We start from the raw sequence: 18,711 nt of genomic DNA, 5'->3' as shown, positions 1-18,711 counted from the left end.
TGTGGGAAGTTAAGGAAAAGACTGCTGCGACATGGGAAAAAAAGTAGATAGCATAATATTAAGTGAAAAAAGAACACAGAATTTCATCTATGCTATGATTTTTTAAATGTACAGTTAAAAAAATGCATGTTTACATATAGATGTGTCCTGCAAGAGACCATGGAAAAAATAAAATTAAAGAACTACAATGTTTGCTTACAGGGCCTGGTTCAGAAACTGTTGTCATGTCTAACTTTTGGTGATTGGTTTGTACAAACTTATGTCTTGTTTATGGATATGTATAATTTGAATGTAAGAAGAGTTCCTGTTGGTGTTGGTGGGTGGAACATGGAGGAACATGGAGTTCTTGCAAACTCACTTTTTCTTGCCTCTTTGGTGTCTTTCAAGCCAACCCATGACTGGCTGTGCCAGTACAGTGTGGTTACCAGACTAAGAAGATATTTGCGGGAACTAGGAGGCAGAGGGTATAAGGAGAAAGCAAACAATGGACAGTGTTGGAAACTTAGATTCCAATTGTGACTGTCACTGTCTTGTGTATGATGTTGGATAAGCCCCATTTCCTCTCTAGGTCTCATTTCCTCATTGATAAAACATGGTTAATAATACGGTGCTATTTCCTTCAGAAAATTGCTTGGTGGTCAAAATGAGATAAAGGATGCTAAAGAGTTTTGTAAATTAAAAAGTGATAAATAAACGGGTTTTTCACCCTCACGACTACCACCACCACCATCATGATCATAATAATGATCAGCATCGCACTAAATGTATTACTCTGCTACTCCAGTTGCCTCCTGAAGGAGTTTCTAAGACTCACCTAAGTGCATTAGGGCCTCCTTGTCCCATGGCCAAGTTGCTACTCCTGCCAACTCCTCCTCTGAGGAGTTTGCAAAGAAAATATTGAGATGTGTTGATCCATCCAATCTAAGAATGTTCTTCAGCTCATTAACATCCAAGTAGGCTCTGAAACAGAAAAAGAATCTTGACTGTTATCATGCCCCCCAAAAGATACTATTTAAATAATAGGCACACTCCAAATAATTTAGAGCAACTTTGTGTGCCAGGCACTTTGCTAAGCACTTTATAAACACTACCTTATTGAATTCCCCCAATAATATTATAAGTAAGATGATTCCATTTTACAGATCATAAAATTAAGTCCTCGAGAGTTTAAGAGGCTTGCCAAAGTTGTTAGGCTTCTTATGAATAGAGATGTAGGGTAGTATCATTATCTTCAGAGGCTTAGAGAACCTTCTTCATACCTAACTAAGTTCAAGCTGCTACTTGGCAGTGTTTTCCTTTTTCTTAATGCTGTCTCTCCCCAGGAGTTCTCACAGAGCCCAGCCAGTAGCACACATTAATGATGGTTTCCTACTCGTCGCCTCTTAGAATAATAGAAGGGCCTCCCCATATATGAAAGACAAAGTCCAAGTTCCTAGCATGGCCTCCAAGACACAGGCTTCTCTTTAGCCTCATCTCTCTCTACAACCTCTCTTGAGCACCCCACTGCATACAGACAACATCTCTGCACCCTGTATGGTGCATTATCCCATTGGTACCTTTATTCATGCTGTTTCCTCTGCTGGGACTCTGATCAGCATTTTGTTCTCTGATGAACAAATACAAAGTCTGTTCTTGTATCCCTCCTCCAGGAAGACTTCCCTGATGCTCTTTTCACCTGCACCCCTTTTAACATCTCCATACTCGTCCAGCTCCTACTAGCAGTGCACTCTCTCTCATTTGCCATTTCAATAAATTGCTTCCTCTTTCTATTATATAATACACACTTGTGGCCACCTGGGGGAAGAGGAGGTGCCTTATTCATCTCTGTTTGCCCAGTTCTTGGCACAAAGCTTGATACCTGGTGAGCCCTCAGTAGATTTTGATGGAATTGAATTAAATTGGGAAAAGTAAGAGTAAAAATACTTAACTCTCAGTCTCAAATTCAATAATTCCTGACTAATGGGGCCTTGGTTTCCTTATCAATACATTGAAATTAGTAACAGCTGCCTGATGCTCCACAGAGCATTTCTGTGGGTGGAAAACCTACACCTCTACCCTGCTGTGAACAGGATACATCTGAGACCTAGCGTGTCATGGCCGCCCATGTCACAGAAAGCCCCAAGCTCACGAAACCAAACATTCCTGTGACCATAATTTGTACAACTTTTCACAAAACACATGAGTTGGAGATATAGGTGGGCCCAGGAGAGCTTACATCTATATCTAGGTTGAGCTGACTAATTCCAAGAATAGCCACACAAACTCAGATATTGACCTGAAATCTCGCTGCTGAGCCCTTCTCTTCCCCAAGAGCCCATATTCAACTTCTTAGGCTGGAAGCCTTGTGAGGAATTCTATTCAGTCTGCTCTGTCATCAGGGAAGAGAACGAGGAAAGAGACAGCCAACATTTATTAAGCATTTGCTGTATGCCAGACCCTGTGCTAGGTACACGTCTCATCCCTGTTTGGTAGCTGAAGCAATGCAACGGAGTGGGTGAGATGGCTCATTCTTAAGCTACAACCCTGGGTTTGAAGCCAGCTCTTCCACTTTATGGCTGGGCCACCCTGGGCAATGTACTTAACTTCCTGCACCTCAGTTTCTTTATATACAGAAAGAGTGTGGTAATAGTACCTACCCCATACAGCTGTTCAGAGGGTTAAGGTAGTTAATAAAGAGAGCGTAAAGGGCTTAGAATAATGCCTGGCATGTAGAAAGCCCCAGTGCATGTTTAGCTATTCCTATCACTTATCCCCATCATACAGATGAAGGAACAGGGGTTCAGAGATCACACAACTGGCGACAAGGCCAAGTACAAATCTAGACGTGTCCAACTCTTCCCACAACCTCACCCTCATTTCCAAGCTCACCCAGGCCCACAGTGAAAGGGGAAACAATGCATGGGAGGAGAATGAAAACACAGAGGAGCTGAGATTTTCTTGGATCAGCCCTTTCCACATAATTTATTATTTTCTAATTGATTTGTTCATTTCCATCAAATGTTCTCTCAGGCAGAGAACACAAATGTTATTAGAGAAAGCCACCTCTGCCCCATAGTTCTGAGATGAGAAAGCTTCAAGAGAAAAAGGGTGGGGTAGGGGCAGGGGAGACATTTTAATTGGTTGTTTATTCAGTGGTAATTGCAGAAGCCAATCTTTTCAAGAAGTGGTATTCATCCTAGCCCAAAGCAGAGAAGTGGGATGTGGGAGCCTCTCCCTGGCTTGTACGTGATTTTTTTTTTTTTTTTTTCATACTTTGGGAAGCCTCCATTTCCCTAAGGCGGAAGAATCCATAGCAGCAATCCAGGCCCCACTGGCCTCTCTCTTCCCCACCTCTCCAAGGGGAACCCACCCAAAGGAAAAAAAAAAAAAGCAACAACACAGCTCTGTGGATGAAAGTTTTCCTTTTGCTGCCTGAGGTCTTCCCACTAATACAGAGCCAGGCTGAGTGTCTCTCAAATATATCAGGGGGAAAATCTTCAGGACAGGAGTCCATGTGGGTATTTACCTTTCTACCCCTATGCCTTGAAAGGATTTTTTTTTTTTTTTTGGTCAACAAGATAGAAGAGAAAGCACAGGAGGTCAACTTCAGAAGGACCATGAGTGTCTAGGGATAGTGAAGGTGAGAGAAGGAAAATGGCCACATGACTTCCATTTTGCAATTGTTGGGAAGGCTGTGTATACATTGTAAATTGGTCAAATGTACTTTAAAATGTCAGGGCTCATGCTTGTAATCCCAGCACTTTGGGCAGCCAAGGCGGTGGGAATGCTTGAGGCCAGGAGTTTGAGACCAGCTTGGGCAACACAGGGAGATCCCATCTCTACAAAAAATTTAAAAAGTTAAGCTGGGAATGGTGGCACGTGCCTGTAGTCCCAGCTACTTTGGAGGCCGAGACAGGAGGATTGCTTGGGCCCAGGAGTTCAAGGCTGCAGTAAGCTATGATTGTACCACTGTACTCCCACTTGGGCAATAGAGCAATAGGCCATCTCTTAAAACAAAACCCAAACAAACAGACATTACTCACATCCCAGAAAAATCAATCAAAATCCCCAACTCACACAGAGTTGGAAAGACAGACCTATATCTATCGGCAAGTTGTCTGTCCAACTCTGTGTGTGTATTAGTCTGTAGATTAATCTGTGTGTATTTATCTGTAGCTTAATCTGTGTGGCTTAATCTGCATAGAAGCTTTGCTACTCAGAATTGGACAGACAGACCTATATCTGTGGACAAGGAGGTTTAAGTCTCTGAGTATCAATTAGCTAGTGCAGATCCCAACAGGATCAAATAAGATAGCTCAGCACAGTCCCAGCACATAACTAGAAAATGTGAGCCCTCCATATCCTGGTCTCCTATTTTCTCCTGCTGGGAAAGAACCTAAACTGACAATCTGCCTCTGGGTGGCTCTCCCAGTCTCAGCTTTCAGTGTCTCTTCCTCATTACCCAACCTTCTTCCTCCTACAACCTCAATCACTGAAGTTCTCTTGGTTATCTTATTCTGAGAACCTCTAGTTTTTCCCAATTATGCCCAACCCCTAAGCATGTCCATTAGTTTCCCTTCTCTGCCTTGCAATCTTTATTCCTGATTCTTGGCCCTTTTAAATCTTATGAACCCTGCAAAGTCCAGCTTACATGTGATGCACTCTATGTATCCTCTTATGACCACCCTCGTCTGTAAAGTAGGGATGATGATTACCACCTGTCAGGGATGTCATGAGGATTAGAGGCAACACAGGTTAAGTGCCTAGCATGGTGATTGGCACAGAGAAGGCATCACTGATCAGAATAGGCTCTTTTTATTGCATTATTGTTAGCAAAATGAAAATTATTAGCAACACTCAAATCATCATCATCACCTCTATCTGAAAATGAGTCCTCCTTCCTCTGTGCCCCCTACTTTTAATTCCAGTACTTATCACTCTGCTTTGGGTTATATTCACTGTGTGAGCATCTATCTTTTCTATCAGGTAATGAGCTTCTGGCAGTTGGAACCAAATCTTTATTATCTCCGTATCATTTAAAAGTATCCTTCAAGAGAGAACCACCACCGATGGGCAGCTACTGAGTGCCTCTCTCTCAAATTGCATAGTTTCAAAACAGGATGAGCAAGCCCAGAGCTCAAGGAAGGGAAATGACTTGCCCAAGGTCATATATGTAATACAGGGAATAGAAAAGCCTGCCAACAAACCGCTCTGCTCTAACCTATGTACATGTTACTCGTGTATAGCAGCAATTTTGTATCATAAGTAAAGTCACCTTTTCCTTCAGGTGGACACAGTTCCCTGCATAGTTTAGAGAACAAATCATGGGAAGGATGGCAGCCTCCATTCTCTCCCTCTGCTGGACACCTGGGTGTGGGAACCTGCATTGTCTGAATATCTGACCACTCCTCACTATACTCTGCTGGTTGTTCTGTAGCTTGGGGTCCCTACCTGTTCAGTGAGGTTGTGAAATAGATCAGTGTCTTCCAGATCATGGTCTACAGAAGGCTAAATTTATAAGAAAGAGATGAATATTTAAATAAAAATGTTGCTGAATCAAATGGGTTTGGGACCTGGTCTGTTAAACAAGGTTAAATACATATATTTTTTTAATTGCAAGAATTTTCGGAGCCTCGAATATACAAAATAAGAGTAAGATAGATAGTGCAGGAAGTGTACCCAAAAATATGTGACCATAATTCCTCCTCCACACCCCTCCCCCTTACACACTTCCACCTTTGCCAAAAACCAAACAACAGTACAAACAAAAAAGTTTGGAAAATGTTGGCTAGATCGAAATGTCCCTCCTGATTTAGATACTTTCCCCTGAGCCTCTCAAGAGTGGTGTCTCAGTGTCGCTTTTCTTCCTACACAACCCATGCACCTGGATCCCACTGTGGAGATTGCGGGTCCCCTGGAATGTCTGTTTCAGGGGGCCCAGCCCTGATTGCCAAGGCGCCCAGACTTTACCCCTTTGCCAGAACTGCATTTCAAAGCCATGAGTGCAGTTCTGGAGGGAGATCAAAGCTCTCTCAACTCAACTGTCATTAGAATATTTTCTTTATGCATCTCACTCGTTGGTGAGTGCCAACAACATATTTCCTAAATGCACTGGCCTGAGATGGCACAACTCTGTAATAATCTGAATGAGAGGGCTGTCAGGGCCTGTTTTATTGAGAGAGAAGCAAAAGGGAACCACATTCAAAATGCAAAACAACAACAGCAACAACAACAAATCCTTTAAATAAAATCATGGGAAAAAAGTGTGAGAAGGCCTGAGTTTTTTCACCTCTAGAAGCATAATACACTGGCCTTCCCGTTTCAATGGTACAGCTTATAGTGAGCCCAGGTCAAGACTGAGGACTCTCAATTTCTATTCCCATTCAAAGCAGGTCACTCTTCAGTGGACTTCCCCTATGCAGAAGTGATAGCTGAAGAGATCTTTAAGCAACGTCATGCCAGAGTCATGCTTCCTGGGCTCTTGATGGGTGTGGCTGGTCACAGAGATGGTGCTGGCCATGTGTAGATGCCCTCAACTGGAGGAGGGTTTGTGTGAGCTATACATCGGCCAAGAGTGGACCACTTTTAAGCTAGCTAGAGACTGGGAACAGTTCTTTCAGGTTAGAATAAAAGGCAGCAGAGGGTGATTTTAAGAGAGAGACAGACTGGCATTCAAATCCTCCTTCTTCCACAAAGTGGCTCTGTGGTCTTGGACAACTGACCCTGTCACTTTGTATCTCAATTTCCTCACCTGTGAAATGGGAATTAGAAAATTCAACCCATAAAGGGGGATATAAAAATTCAAGGAGGTAATGCACAAGGAAATGCCTAGAAGAGTACTCAACTCACGAAAAACCCTCAAGATGCAAAATTCTCTTTTAAGCTAGTTCATGGATCAAGAGAAAACTGGCCTTAGCTCCGAATGCCTGTTGGGTTCCTGCTCCACCAGCCAACCCTGGTTCCCAACACTGGATCAATGTGTTTACCTTCTTCACAGGAGGTTGTCCTGTTTCTCCATCTCACAGAGCAAATTCTGTAACATTGCCCATTTCCAAATTCTGATTGTAGCTTGTCATTTCCAAGGAGGTTCTCAAGTCCATGAACCACTACTTAATTCTCAGAACACACCAGACCATTTGAAAATGATTATCAAATATAAAGATCAAAGCCACTCAAGGCAAGTCATTAAAGCAAGATAAACCTCACAATGTTTATTGCATCCATATCCTTGTTCCAAATAACAAGCTTTCTCCAAGCTGTGACCAGTACAAAAACCTGAATTTTGTTCTTTATCCCAAGGGCCCTAACAATCTGGACTTGATCCTCCTGCTTAGTTGCATTGTCAAAAATGCCTAAATCTGCCTCTCCAGTCTATAAAAAGAGACACAGAAAGAAAATGCTGGGAGAGTTTATTAAATTCTTGGAATCTTGAATGATTAGTTTCCAAAATAACAGATTTTGTATGGAAGCTTGACACACAGAAAAGAAAAATGTAATAGCATCAATCAAAGACTAATTTAAAATTGATCATTCCTTTATTTATTGAATGAGTCATTCTTTCCTTTCCTCCATTTTTTCCTCCCTTTTTCCCTGCTTTCATTCTTTCTTTCCTATCTTCCTTCCTAATTTCCTTCCTTTCCACATATCATTCATTCATTCTTTTCTGCTTTCATTCATCAACACTTATCGAGATTCTATCAAATACCATGCTTTAAGCTAAAAACTTTGCCTATAGATAATGAAAAAAAAGCACAATTTTCATTATCAATGTATTAGAAGTTTCATGAAGAAAGTGAGACGAACAAATGAATGATCACAACATAACATGATAATATTAATAACACTACCACATTTGGGAAAGTTTACTACACACTGGAACTGTTGAAGTATTTTTGTATATTTTTTGAAGCTTTTCAAAAGCCCTAGAGTATCCCCAACTTATAAGTGATGGAACCAAGGATAAGAGGGCTGACACCACTTTTCCAAGGTCCCTCCACTTGGAAGGGGTTCAGAGGTGGGACACAACCCCTAGTCTGTTTGATGCTACCGACCAGATCCTTAGCCATTAGTCTCTTACTTCCTCTTATCATACGTGTTACGATAGAGCGGGTGGGTGTTAAATATAATGAGAGCATACAGCAATGACACCCAGCTGAAGGAGGGTCAGAAGCCACTGAGGTTTTCACATAAAGAATAAACCTTGGTTTGATACTGAACCAAGTGTGGGAAATAGAGAAAATGGCAGAAGCTCCAGAAAGCCCAGCAGCGTAAAAGCATGAGAAGAGACACTACAAGCCCTCACTTGCAAGTTTGAGGAACCTCAGAAGATAAAGCTGGAGGGGACAGCAATGGTTACATCTGTGCTATAGTTTGGATATTGTCCCCTCCAAATATCACATTGAATCACCCCAGTGTTGGGGGTGGGGCCTAGTGGGAGGTGTTTGGGTCATGGGGGCGGATCCCTTAAGAATGGCTTGGTGTCATTCTCATGGTAGTGAGTTCTTACTCTATTAATTCTGGTGAGAGTTGGTGGTTAAAAAGACTCTAGCATCTCCCCACTCTCTCTCTTGCTTATTCTCTTGCCATGTGATCTCGCATATCCTGGCTCCTCTTCACCTTCCAAGCATGAAGGGAAGCAGTTCGAGTCCCTCACCAGAAGCAGACACTGGTGCCAGGCTTCTTGTACTGCCTGTAGAACCATGAGCTAGGTAAATCTCTTTCCTTTGTAAATTATTCAGTCTCAGGTATTCCTTTGAAGCAATACACAACAAACTAAGACAATGAGGAAGGGTCTTGTATACCAGGCAATGGAGAATTGAAAGTGTCCTGGGAGTCCCAAGCAGACGACGGCAGATTATATGTAAGAGGATAAAATTATCTGGTTTACATTTTCCAGGGAGATTTCTGAAGGAATTTGAGAGATGGAGTAGAGGTGATGAAAGTGGAGAAGGAGGCATTGGCAGTGTCTCACAGCAACAGGAATGTATATAAGAAGTAGTGGTATTCATACATGGGGAAAAATTTGATACTGAGTTAGGGTGGGAGTGAGGGAAGCTGAAATGTTGGTCTGGTTTCTGATTTTGTCTCCTGTAGTATTTTTATTTTATCAGTCACAGACACTGCACATCAAAGCCCCCTTTATTGCTGTTCTAAATGCTAGACCCAGTAAGAGATTTATCTGCCAGCGGCATGTCCTTTGCTGAGTCTCCTGGAAGGCCAACCCATAGGAAAATCACTGACCTTCAGCTCCTTGTGGATTGGATCACGATGGGACCAAATAATGGGTGGGATGGAGAATCCTGGGAATTTGGTTCAGAGGAGAGGAGGTGCTGGTTCAGAGAGGCAGAGTGTGCCAGTGGTGAGGTTCTTAGACTTTTGGGATATTATTAGATTGATGCACAAGTAAACTGTGGTTTTCAATCTTACGTTTAAATGGCAAAAACCACAATTACTTCTGCACCAACCTAATAATAAACATTGCGATGGAAGTCAGCAGTGATGTATAATTTTGATGGATAAATAAAGCATTCAAAAGGGGAAAAAAAACACTCCACCATGTATGAGGTCCCTCATATCATAAAATAAAAGGTACTTGAGTAGTACTCCAAAAGAAAAAGTAATCTCAGAATAAAGAGCCCTATTTTACAATGCATGTGTTTTACTAGAAACTACACAGCTGCTATTTTTCTCATTTACCTTTTGGAAAATAATTTTAGAGGTTGTTAGGACAGAAAGCAAAGTGTCAGAACACCTGGTTCCTGGCAAGCTCAGCTACACTCACTTGGTTAACATGAATCATCCTCTAGGACACAGCCTAAAAGCTACTCTGACCCCCTACGTCTGAGTCAGGTAGCCATTCTCTGTGTTCGCTCAGCACCTTGGACTTCTCCATAACAGCAATTATCCAGCTAGCTATTTATCTTGCTGCAGGAAATTCCAAAAGGGCAGAATTACAGGTGTCCTGTGCAATGTTCAATGTTGTACTTCTAGCATCTGGCACTGTGCTTGGCACATAAAAGGCGGTCACACACACTCATGCGCAAACTATGGGATGAACAGTCACTTCCCTAAGATCTTCTCTTGGGGTACTCCAATCTCTGTTTTGACAGCCTCAGAAACTCAGAGTTCATTTATTTTCAGAGCAGCCATTAAGGCATGAGGAACCTCTTGCTAAGTAAGGAGGTGCAACAATTGAATTGTGATGCTGTGTTCAAAAGTAACACAATAGTAATGTAATTATCTTATGTCAGATGAGCATTTTCACAACTGAACTATAAAGTTCAAGGGCCCACAGCTCTCTTCCCGCTACTTCACTTCCTTCTTGGAGCATCAAAACACCAATTAATAAATAACACAACTGACCACATTGAGCAGAATATGCACAACTCACCGACAGCCCTGTGATTTGTCTTATGCTTAAAGAACAACTAAGCAAAGACAATCACATCTGCTTCATAAGCTGCAGCAGTCACAATGTTTTAGGAACAAAGGTTATTTCAGAAGACTGCATAGTTTGGCTCTAGACTTTGGCCATGTAGGCACATAACTGATGTGAAGGCTAACTAAAATATAGTAAGTTTAGAAAGGATAAATCAAGAATTATATAATCACCAATATGTGTTAAAATGGCAATGTCTAAATTTTAATCTGGACCATAGCCCCATACAAATCACTTAACCTTAGGCAAAAAACAAATTTATTTAAAATTAAAACAATACAGTCCGTACAGTAGATGTAGGTCCCTCTGGATGACCTTGAATAAGTCTAGTAACTTCTACAAATTTGGGTCTCCTTTGGGGTTAAAGATAGACAACTCTTAGAGAGTCATGTGATGATCAAGAAGTTCAAGTATAGAGAAATGATGCTAGAAAGCATGACATTATAAGTCAGGCTGTCAAAAGTAGAAATAAATTCAAATTGATTTTTGGAAAGAGGATGCCACATTTGGAGCCTGAGGGAAAATAAAATAGCAGACATGAAGACTGCCCCACTATGGGGTACCATCACAAGGCCACTGTTGGGACTTGAGAAATATGAGTAGGATTTTTTTTTCAACTTGCCACAGAGCATAATTGTTCCTCATTACCACATTGAACACTTTGTACTCAAGTAGATACAGGGGCTGGTCAATCCTTTGAAGGCAAAGTCTGTCTCTTATATCCCTTGGTGTATCCAGTGCCAGTGCATGGCTTTATTTCTACCTTTTAAACATTAAGCCCTTCCTCTGTACTTTAGTTCTATTTTCCACTATCCTGGAACCAGGATTCCAATGTCTGATTTGAGAATATCTGTGCATGAACAAACCTCAAATCCTCCCACTTTACAGATGGAGAATTTGAAACAAGAGAAGAAAAGTGTCTTACTTCATCCTGGTCACTAAGTTCCTGGAAGAATCTAGTCACTTCCTTCCTCATGCTTGGCCAAACCACTGGCAAACTGTATTTTTCTACCATGGATCCTCATGGGAAAGAAACCAGCTTTACATCTCTCTTACTTCATGATTTTGTGGAGTTATAATCACCATTGCCCTCTGTGGCCATAAAAATAGTTCAGTAGTTAGAAGTGAAGTTCAAGGCTAAGAGCTGCAGTTGGCTGTCTCAACTCACACAAGTTTGGAATCAAACACATCAGAAGCTTGACGCGGAGACAGTGCTCCTCCACCCTTCACCACCAGGCCACTAAAACAACCTAGAACATGGAAAAGAAAAAGAAAGAGAAGAAAGGAGAAGGGAGGAAGACAGAAAATGCTCCTCTGAAAAATGGGGAAACACGAGCATATTCTAGTTACGCAAACAAACCCGTGAACAAAATGCACTGCTATTCACACACTAGTTTTGTGTTTTCAGAAAGTGAGAGTGGAGGTGTGGAGGTTCCCTCTCAGGAGGTGGGAAACTGCCCAGCAGTAGGTTTGAAGGAAGAAGCTGAGCTGTAACCAACTTAGGAAAACAAAAGGTACTGCTGTCTGTCAGTTCAACCCTCTCTCGCACGCCCATCGGCTTTTTTTCCTAACCTGGAAGGGCATCTGACCAAGTGCAGAGGCTGTCATGAGTGGTCAGTGTCATCAGTGGACGCAGAAAGGAAATTGAGAGTGCTGAGCATGCCAAACCCAGGGTGGGAAAAAACCAACTGCCTCCTACTGAGGCCCTTAAAAGGGCACCAGTACTGCCATCTATTCAGGCAGCTGGGGATGGAACAGGGAACACATTGGGAAGGGGATGAGAGAAGGAGCACCTCAGATCCTGGCATGTTCCTGACTTCTCCCCACAAAAGAGTTCCAACTTTTGTCTGTAAACTTTGAGAATACAGAGTATGCTGGGGCAAGAGTCCCAGGCCAGGAGAGAGAGCCTTGGTTGGTGTAGTCCTGAGCATATTATGGGTACCCTCCTGGCTTCCTGGCTTCCAGTTCCTTCCCTACTCACTATTCAATGAACCCCAACTTGGAATCCAAGACATGCCTTTGCTTTTTTGCTGGAAATGCTTAAACTTAGTGTGGCATGCTGCTTATCTCTTGGGAAAATGAATACATTAGCATTCAGTTTATACAGGACTTTTGGAATTAAAAAAATATTTAAAAAAATGAAACCTGTGGGTGATAAAATAAAAGGGCTTTTGGTAGTACAGAGTGGTTGATTAGGTTACTTCTGTCTCTTACTCCCACACTGAGATTGTAGTGAGGGGGCTCAGGATTGAAAAGGGGCTAAGAATTTCGGGATATGTACAATAAGAAGCCAGAAGATCTATCAGAGGAGGGAAATTCCCAAACAACAGCAGCAATAACAACTGCTATTTTCAGACCTCACTATGTGCCAGGTGCTGTCCTAAAGGGTTGACTGTGTATTATTTCATCCAATCCTCTAAACTACCCAATGCAGTAGATTGTTACTTTCATCCCTGACTTTACAGAGGAGGTAACTGAGTCTTTGACAAAGGAAGAGACCTGTGCAAGGTTACAGAACTGTTAAATGACTTGACTGTAGTATGCTCTGTCTCCAAAACTTGTATTCTTATTTATTTGCTAGACTGTACTGATCTTCTACTGTTCCTCATAGGTCACTGTTTTGAGCTCCTTATTAACCTCATCTTTAGGGGTCTTGAGCAGTTCTTCTTTTAATTCAGTTCACCTCTCTATTCTGCTCTTAAGACCAAAGTGATATGTGTGCAAGGCTCACAGATGGAACTTGTGAGTAAAGGTGGACTTTGTTCGAAAGAAAAGCATGAGGAAAACCCAGACTGAATCAGAGAAAATCAAACCATATGTGCAAGTATGCCTGAATCTGTATGGTCTGTGTATCAACCCTCAAGCAGGCACAAGGGCTGGAGATGGTAGAAACATACAGTAACTTCACCAGTCTGGCATATCTCTCGTTATGATCCATCCCAACATTGCCTGGAATGGTGTTGTACAGAAATATGTCCTTTAACAATGCCAGACATTTGGGTCATTTTAAAAATAAGCCAGTGTGTAAATTCAATAACTCAATGAGTTTGATAGAAGTTATAGGGTCTTTATTTAAAAATACCAATTCTGTGGCTAGTCCTTTTTAAAAAGTTAGTATTTCAAGAATGAAATAATCTTAGCAAATGCTCTCAATTTGTATATGGCAGTTTCATCCAGGCCTGTTTTTATGAGCCTGTAGGAACACAGCCTCTGTAAAACAATGCTGACAGGCAGGAGATGGTGTCCACATGTGCACGCAAGAAGGGAGGAGACTTTTCTCCAGCACCTACTACGTGCCAGGTACTGTATCATACCAGGTGTCTCACACAGATGACTCCATTTGAGTGTCATGACATGCCACAGGATAGCTGTTATCACCCAATTATTACATATGAGAAACCAGTGACTCTTATTGAGCAATGTGCCAAGGTCAGACAGCTAGTGCAGAGCAGAGCCAAGATTCAAACCCTGGTCAGTCTCTAGCACGCATAATTTTTCCACCACACCAGACCTGACTCCTGTTATTGCTTTAATGAATATTAGTCACGTTAAGTAAACCCTGATATTCTGATTATAAAATTCCAAGCAATTTCTTTTACATGATTACTGGAAAAGAATGAACAAAGTTACTGAAAATATAACAATGCTCCCTTTCATCTGCATGCTGGTTAACTCTTCCCAGAACTCTTTCTGGGATATTATTTTATGAGACCCTCATGGCAACTGTGTGATCCAGGCAGTCAGATACTATTATTCTCTCTAAATAGATGTGGAATTGGAGGCTCAGAGAGATTAAGAGGCTTGCCTAAGATTGCATAGCTAACAAACTGCCCAGCCCAGGCTAGAATCTATTTCACCTGAATTCTTTCATTCTAACTCAGCCTGAGTCTTCAGTGTCTACAGTCTGAAGAAAAAACTGTGGTATCTACCTGCATGAAGCCCCAACAAGACTCCCATCTTTCTTGCATCTTCTCAACATCTTTCCACTTCAATTTCTTTACCCCATTAACACTACATGTCTGGCCTGCCCACCAGCTCTTTTCTATTATTACAAAGCCTGCTCATGCTAGAAGCCTATTGCCGTCCCTTCTCCATCATTAAACCTTTCCTAACTTCTCCAAACCACAGTGATCCTGCCCTTTCTCAGAGCTCATGGGAGCCTTATAGGCTATGCGGTTTACAGGGAAATTAGTCATCTGCCCTCTTGCCTCCTCTGGAATGACTGTAACAAAATGTCATTAAACCACAGGATACAAGCACCTTGAAGACAGAGATTATATCTTGGACCCCTACAGCATTTATCACAGTTCTCTGGATACTAAGGTGTCTTTATAGAATATGGATGATGGGTAAGAACATAAACATACTAAATATAACCTTTCCAGGTTTTAAGCTAGTGTCTAAGGTGTCTATAGGAAGCAGTTGAAATAGCATGGGAGTAGGAAGTGAGATCCTGGGTCTCCATTGCAGCTCAGCCCCACTCTCACTGGGTGGTTTGCATCAGTGTCTGCCCCTCCTTGAGGGCTTAGTCTCCCCATCTGCAGCAAGAAACTCTCCCCATCTGGACAATCTACTGTTCCATTAAGCTCTGAGAGTCCCTCCTTCAGATTGAAAAGGAAGGGGAAAGTAGGAAGTTTATGCTCCATGAGATCAAATCAGAAATTAAGTAGGAAACCCCACCCAGAGAGGACAAATCAGTCAGCAGGCCCTGATTAGAGCAGGGGAAGAGGCTGATGGGGGCTATAGCTGCCAGCAGAGTGGTCAGGGGTGACCTCAAGACTTACCGCAGCCTCTTTTGTGAGACTTCCAACAACACTAACTGGAGTCCAAAAGCAACAAGCACAAAACCTGGCCTCAGGAGATTGCCCTTGTTACATTAAATAATAGTAATAATAATAATAAGAAGAAGAAGACAAAGGAAATAATTCCCAAATAATAATAAAGAGAAGACAAAGGAAATGTTTCCTTATGAGACAACAGTGTGTAGGGAAAGTGTCTTTTTTTTTCCACCCATCCCATTTTGTATGAGTAGATATTCATGAACAAAGGTGAGTTCACTTGAGGGTGCCAGGGCGTATGGTTTGGAAGGGTCCAAACAGGAACTTGGTTGTTTTGTTGCAATATCCTCTCTCATGAGGTAGCTACAGTCTTCAGTGTCAAATGCCCCTGGATTTCCTGACACTGAAACTTTTTATTAATATCCAGGTTTTCCATTTCATTTATAAAAGGGTGTGTGAAGTGCATTCTACCTGCATGTAGACATCTCTAATGGCTGCAAATGAAGTCCTGCCTCCCTGGCTATTCTCTACCACTGTAGAGAATGGCCACAGTTCACCTGGAGTGTCTTTTTTCTAACTGGCTAGTGTCACAGCAAGGCATTTACTGCTCACACAGACTGCTCCTCCCGGCTGGTACTGTAGACCCTTCCTTCACACCAGTGATTGCAGTGGGGTGTTTACTTCTCCGTCTTACCCATTAGGTGGTAAGCTCTGGGAGGGCAGTGATTGGGCTGGCACAGATATAGCATTCAACAAATATTTATTGAGAGAAGAAAAGGACAGAAGGAAGGGAAGGTGGGAAGAATGTAGGGAGAAAGGAACAGAGGATTAAGCCTAACATTAAAGTTTTCCATGAGATAAACTGAACTTTTCTCTGCTCATGGCCTAGATCTCAGCCATAATAACCCCTTAAACTCCATGCTCTCTTCTATACACCACTCCTCACCCTCTCCACTGCCTGGCTTATGCCCTACCCTCTTCATGGGCTGGCTGTCTCTATGCTCCGGACATCTCTGCTTGCTCATGCAGATCAACTCCCCACCCTGCTCTGTGCCCTTGGGAGGCTGGCTACCTATGGCTTGCATCAACAGGTTCCTTTGTTTTGTGACTTCAGTTGGATTCATCAAATGGGAAGCACTGGCAGGAGACTGGCAGGCAGAAAGAATGATAACATGGAATTTACTCTCCTGGTTCCCTTCTGGTCAGGTGGCTTTAGGCTGGTTGCTTCCCTTGCTGAGAGTCACAGCTGCTGCCAGGAAACCCTCTCCACACAGCCCCTCTCTCTGGGTCCTATAACCACTTTCTCCTCTTGCCCCTACAGGCCAAGGGGGTAAATGGCTCTCCATGGTTGTCCGCCCTAGAGTATAGTGTGAGGCCTTGTTGGTTATCCTTAATCCCGCCTACAACATTGTAAATAGCTTCTCCTTGAAAATAGCCCCTCCTTCAACTCTCCTTAATTATTCTGTTTGAATGTGCCATCTGTTTCCTGCTAGGACCCTGACTGATGCAGTCTGCATCTTTACCTCTCAGCAGGCTGCCTATTCTCAAATGCCTACTCAAATCATGCCTCCTCCAGCTGATTTGCCTTGTTTTCCTAGTCAAATAAATCTCTGCTTTTTAGGTCTCCTGTCCTACTGTGTGCCGCTAAATTTACAAATTAGAGTTTCTTATGTTTCTATGTGACTTTCCCACAAAAGTGGAAGCCCCTCAATGGTGAGAAACATGTCCAACTCATTGCAACACTCCCAGTGAAGAGGAGAATGGCTGGTGGGATAGACATGTCCAATAAATGCCTGTTAAAGAGAAGAGAAACAGTCAATATTTGTTTTTCTGATATGATATGGAATAAGATATTACTGTGCGGTGCTCAACCCCAAGACCACAAGGCCACTTTCTCCACCAGAACTGTAATCCTAGCTATGGCCTCATTATGCATGGCTATCAGTACTGACTTGCATGCCTCTGATGAAGGGGAGCTCACTCACCCACACACAAAGCCCTCCCCCAAAAGAACTATTTTGACTGGAGATGATATCATCTATTACTCAGCTCAAAGCTGCCTCCTGTAATTGCAACACTCTAGTCCCAGCCAGGGCCTAGAAACCATATAGAATAATTCTGTGACTTTCCCACAGGATAGGCCTTCAGAGCTTGAGGTGTTTGTGTCATGACCAAGTAATCATGACCCTCTCTCCCTCCCTATCTCCCTCCTTCCCTCGCTCCCTCCCTTTTTTGTTTAAATTCACAAAGCAAAAATTTATCTGCAACCTTCCACAGGTTTCTGTCTGCGCACAGGAGAGCTGATTCGGCCAGAACCCAGAAAACCCCAGCCTCATCAAGAGATGACACGTGGCCTGGTGGGCCTCACCCAGGGCACACAGCTTTCCCAGCCAGCAAACAAACAAGCCTTGGTCAAAGCGGTCACAGCTGGCACATGGTCTCTCACAGACACTCTGGGCATGCATTCCCGTGACTTAGAAAAGAGGAGGCCTTTGGAACCTGCCAGTGTTGTCTGCTGATTATGAGGTATCTGGAACCTGGGCCCCTCCACACCAGCATGGTGCTCTGCAAAGGTCAGCTGCTCTTCATCCTGTCTCAATGATACACAGTTTTTTTTTTTCCCCAAAACTTTAGTAGTGCCACTCTCCCTATCACCTGTCTCTTAATTCTGCTTCTTATTGTTCCTTAGATTAAAAAATACCCTTCTTCCATGGGAGGTTTGAACCTAGTCGTCCTGAGTTTGAATCCAAGCTATCCATTTATTAGCAGAGTGAGCTTAGGTACGTCCCTTCATCTTTCTGAATCTTGAATTTTCAAAGCAAAACAGGGCTAAGGGTACCCACCTTCCTGGCACTTGGCAGGTGCTGTATAAACATTTGTTGCATGAATGAATGAGTGAATGAATGAGCAAATAAATGGATGTGCAAATGAATGGATGACATCCAATTATATCCATTCTACCCCACACCCATTCTGACCAGGCACAGAGGTATCTCTTGGGAGTCTAGTTTAGTGGAGCACACTGATCACAGACTTGCACTTGTGATTCAGCCTAATGATTTTCTTGACCCATGAACTTAGCTAAGTCACTGCACTCCCTAAATTTCCTCTATTTCCCATCAGTCAAATGTGAATGTTAACCTCTGTGTTGATTCCCCTGCCAAGTTCTGGAAAGGCCCAAGTTAAAGCAGAGATGACAATGCACTGTGATCTGGAAGAGACTGGTCACACACCAAGGCTTCTCTTCACATGGACTGCTCATGTCTTGGAGCCAAGGTGAGAGTCCAGGGGCCCTCCTGGTGCCAGGAAGCTGAGCTGAGGTGCTTTCTGACTTGCTGCCAGGCAGGGCATTCTCCTGCCAGCATCCTCATTCTTTTGCACATAGGTATTTTGTTCATGCACAGGAGGCCCTTGCTCTTTTGAGAGAGACATAAAGAGAAGAGTCAGCAGAAAACCTGCAGAGGTCGGCAAATGTGCTCGAGCCATCAGCAAGTCCAGGGTCCTGTGTGTTGGACA

The 18,711-nt window shown here is 42.8% G+C and overlaps 1 protein-coding gene across 2 annotated transcripts in view; it reads right to left on the bottom strand.

Annotated features, from left to right (window-relative positions):
- Positions 1–18,711, bottom strand: part of PAPPA (pappalysin 1) — a 247,697-nt gene that overhangs the window by 193,556 nt on the left and 35,430 nt on the right. For both annotated transcript variants that reach the window (XM_003911313.5, XM_021927804.2), the window contains exon 3: positions 815–960. In XM_003911313.5, coding sequence (XP_003911362.2) covers positions 815–960 — 146 coding nt within the window. The remainder of the gene's footprint in view (positions 1–814; positions 961–18,711) is intronic.

The sequence above is a fragment of the Papio anubis genome, chromosome 13 (genome assembly GCF_008728515.1).
Source record: "Papio anubis isolate 15944 chromosome 13, Panubis1.0, whole genome shotgun sequence".
NCBI lineage: Eukaryota > Metazoa > Chordata > Mammalia > Primates > Cercopithecidae > Papio > Papio anubis.
The sequence above is the reverse complement of the archived record's forward strand: the minus strand, read 5'-3'. Positions and strand labels throughout refer to the sequence as shown.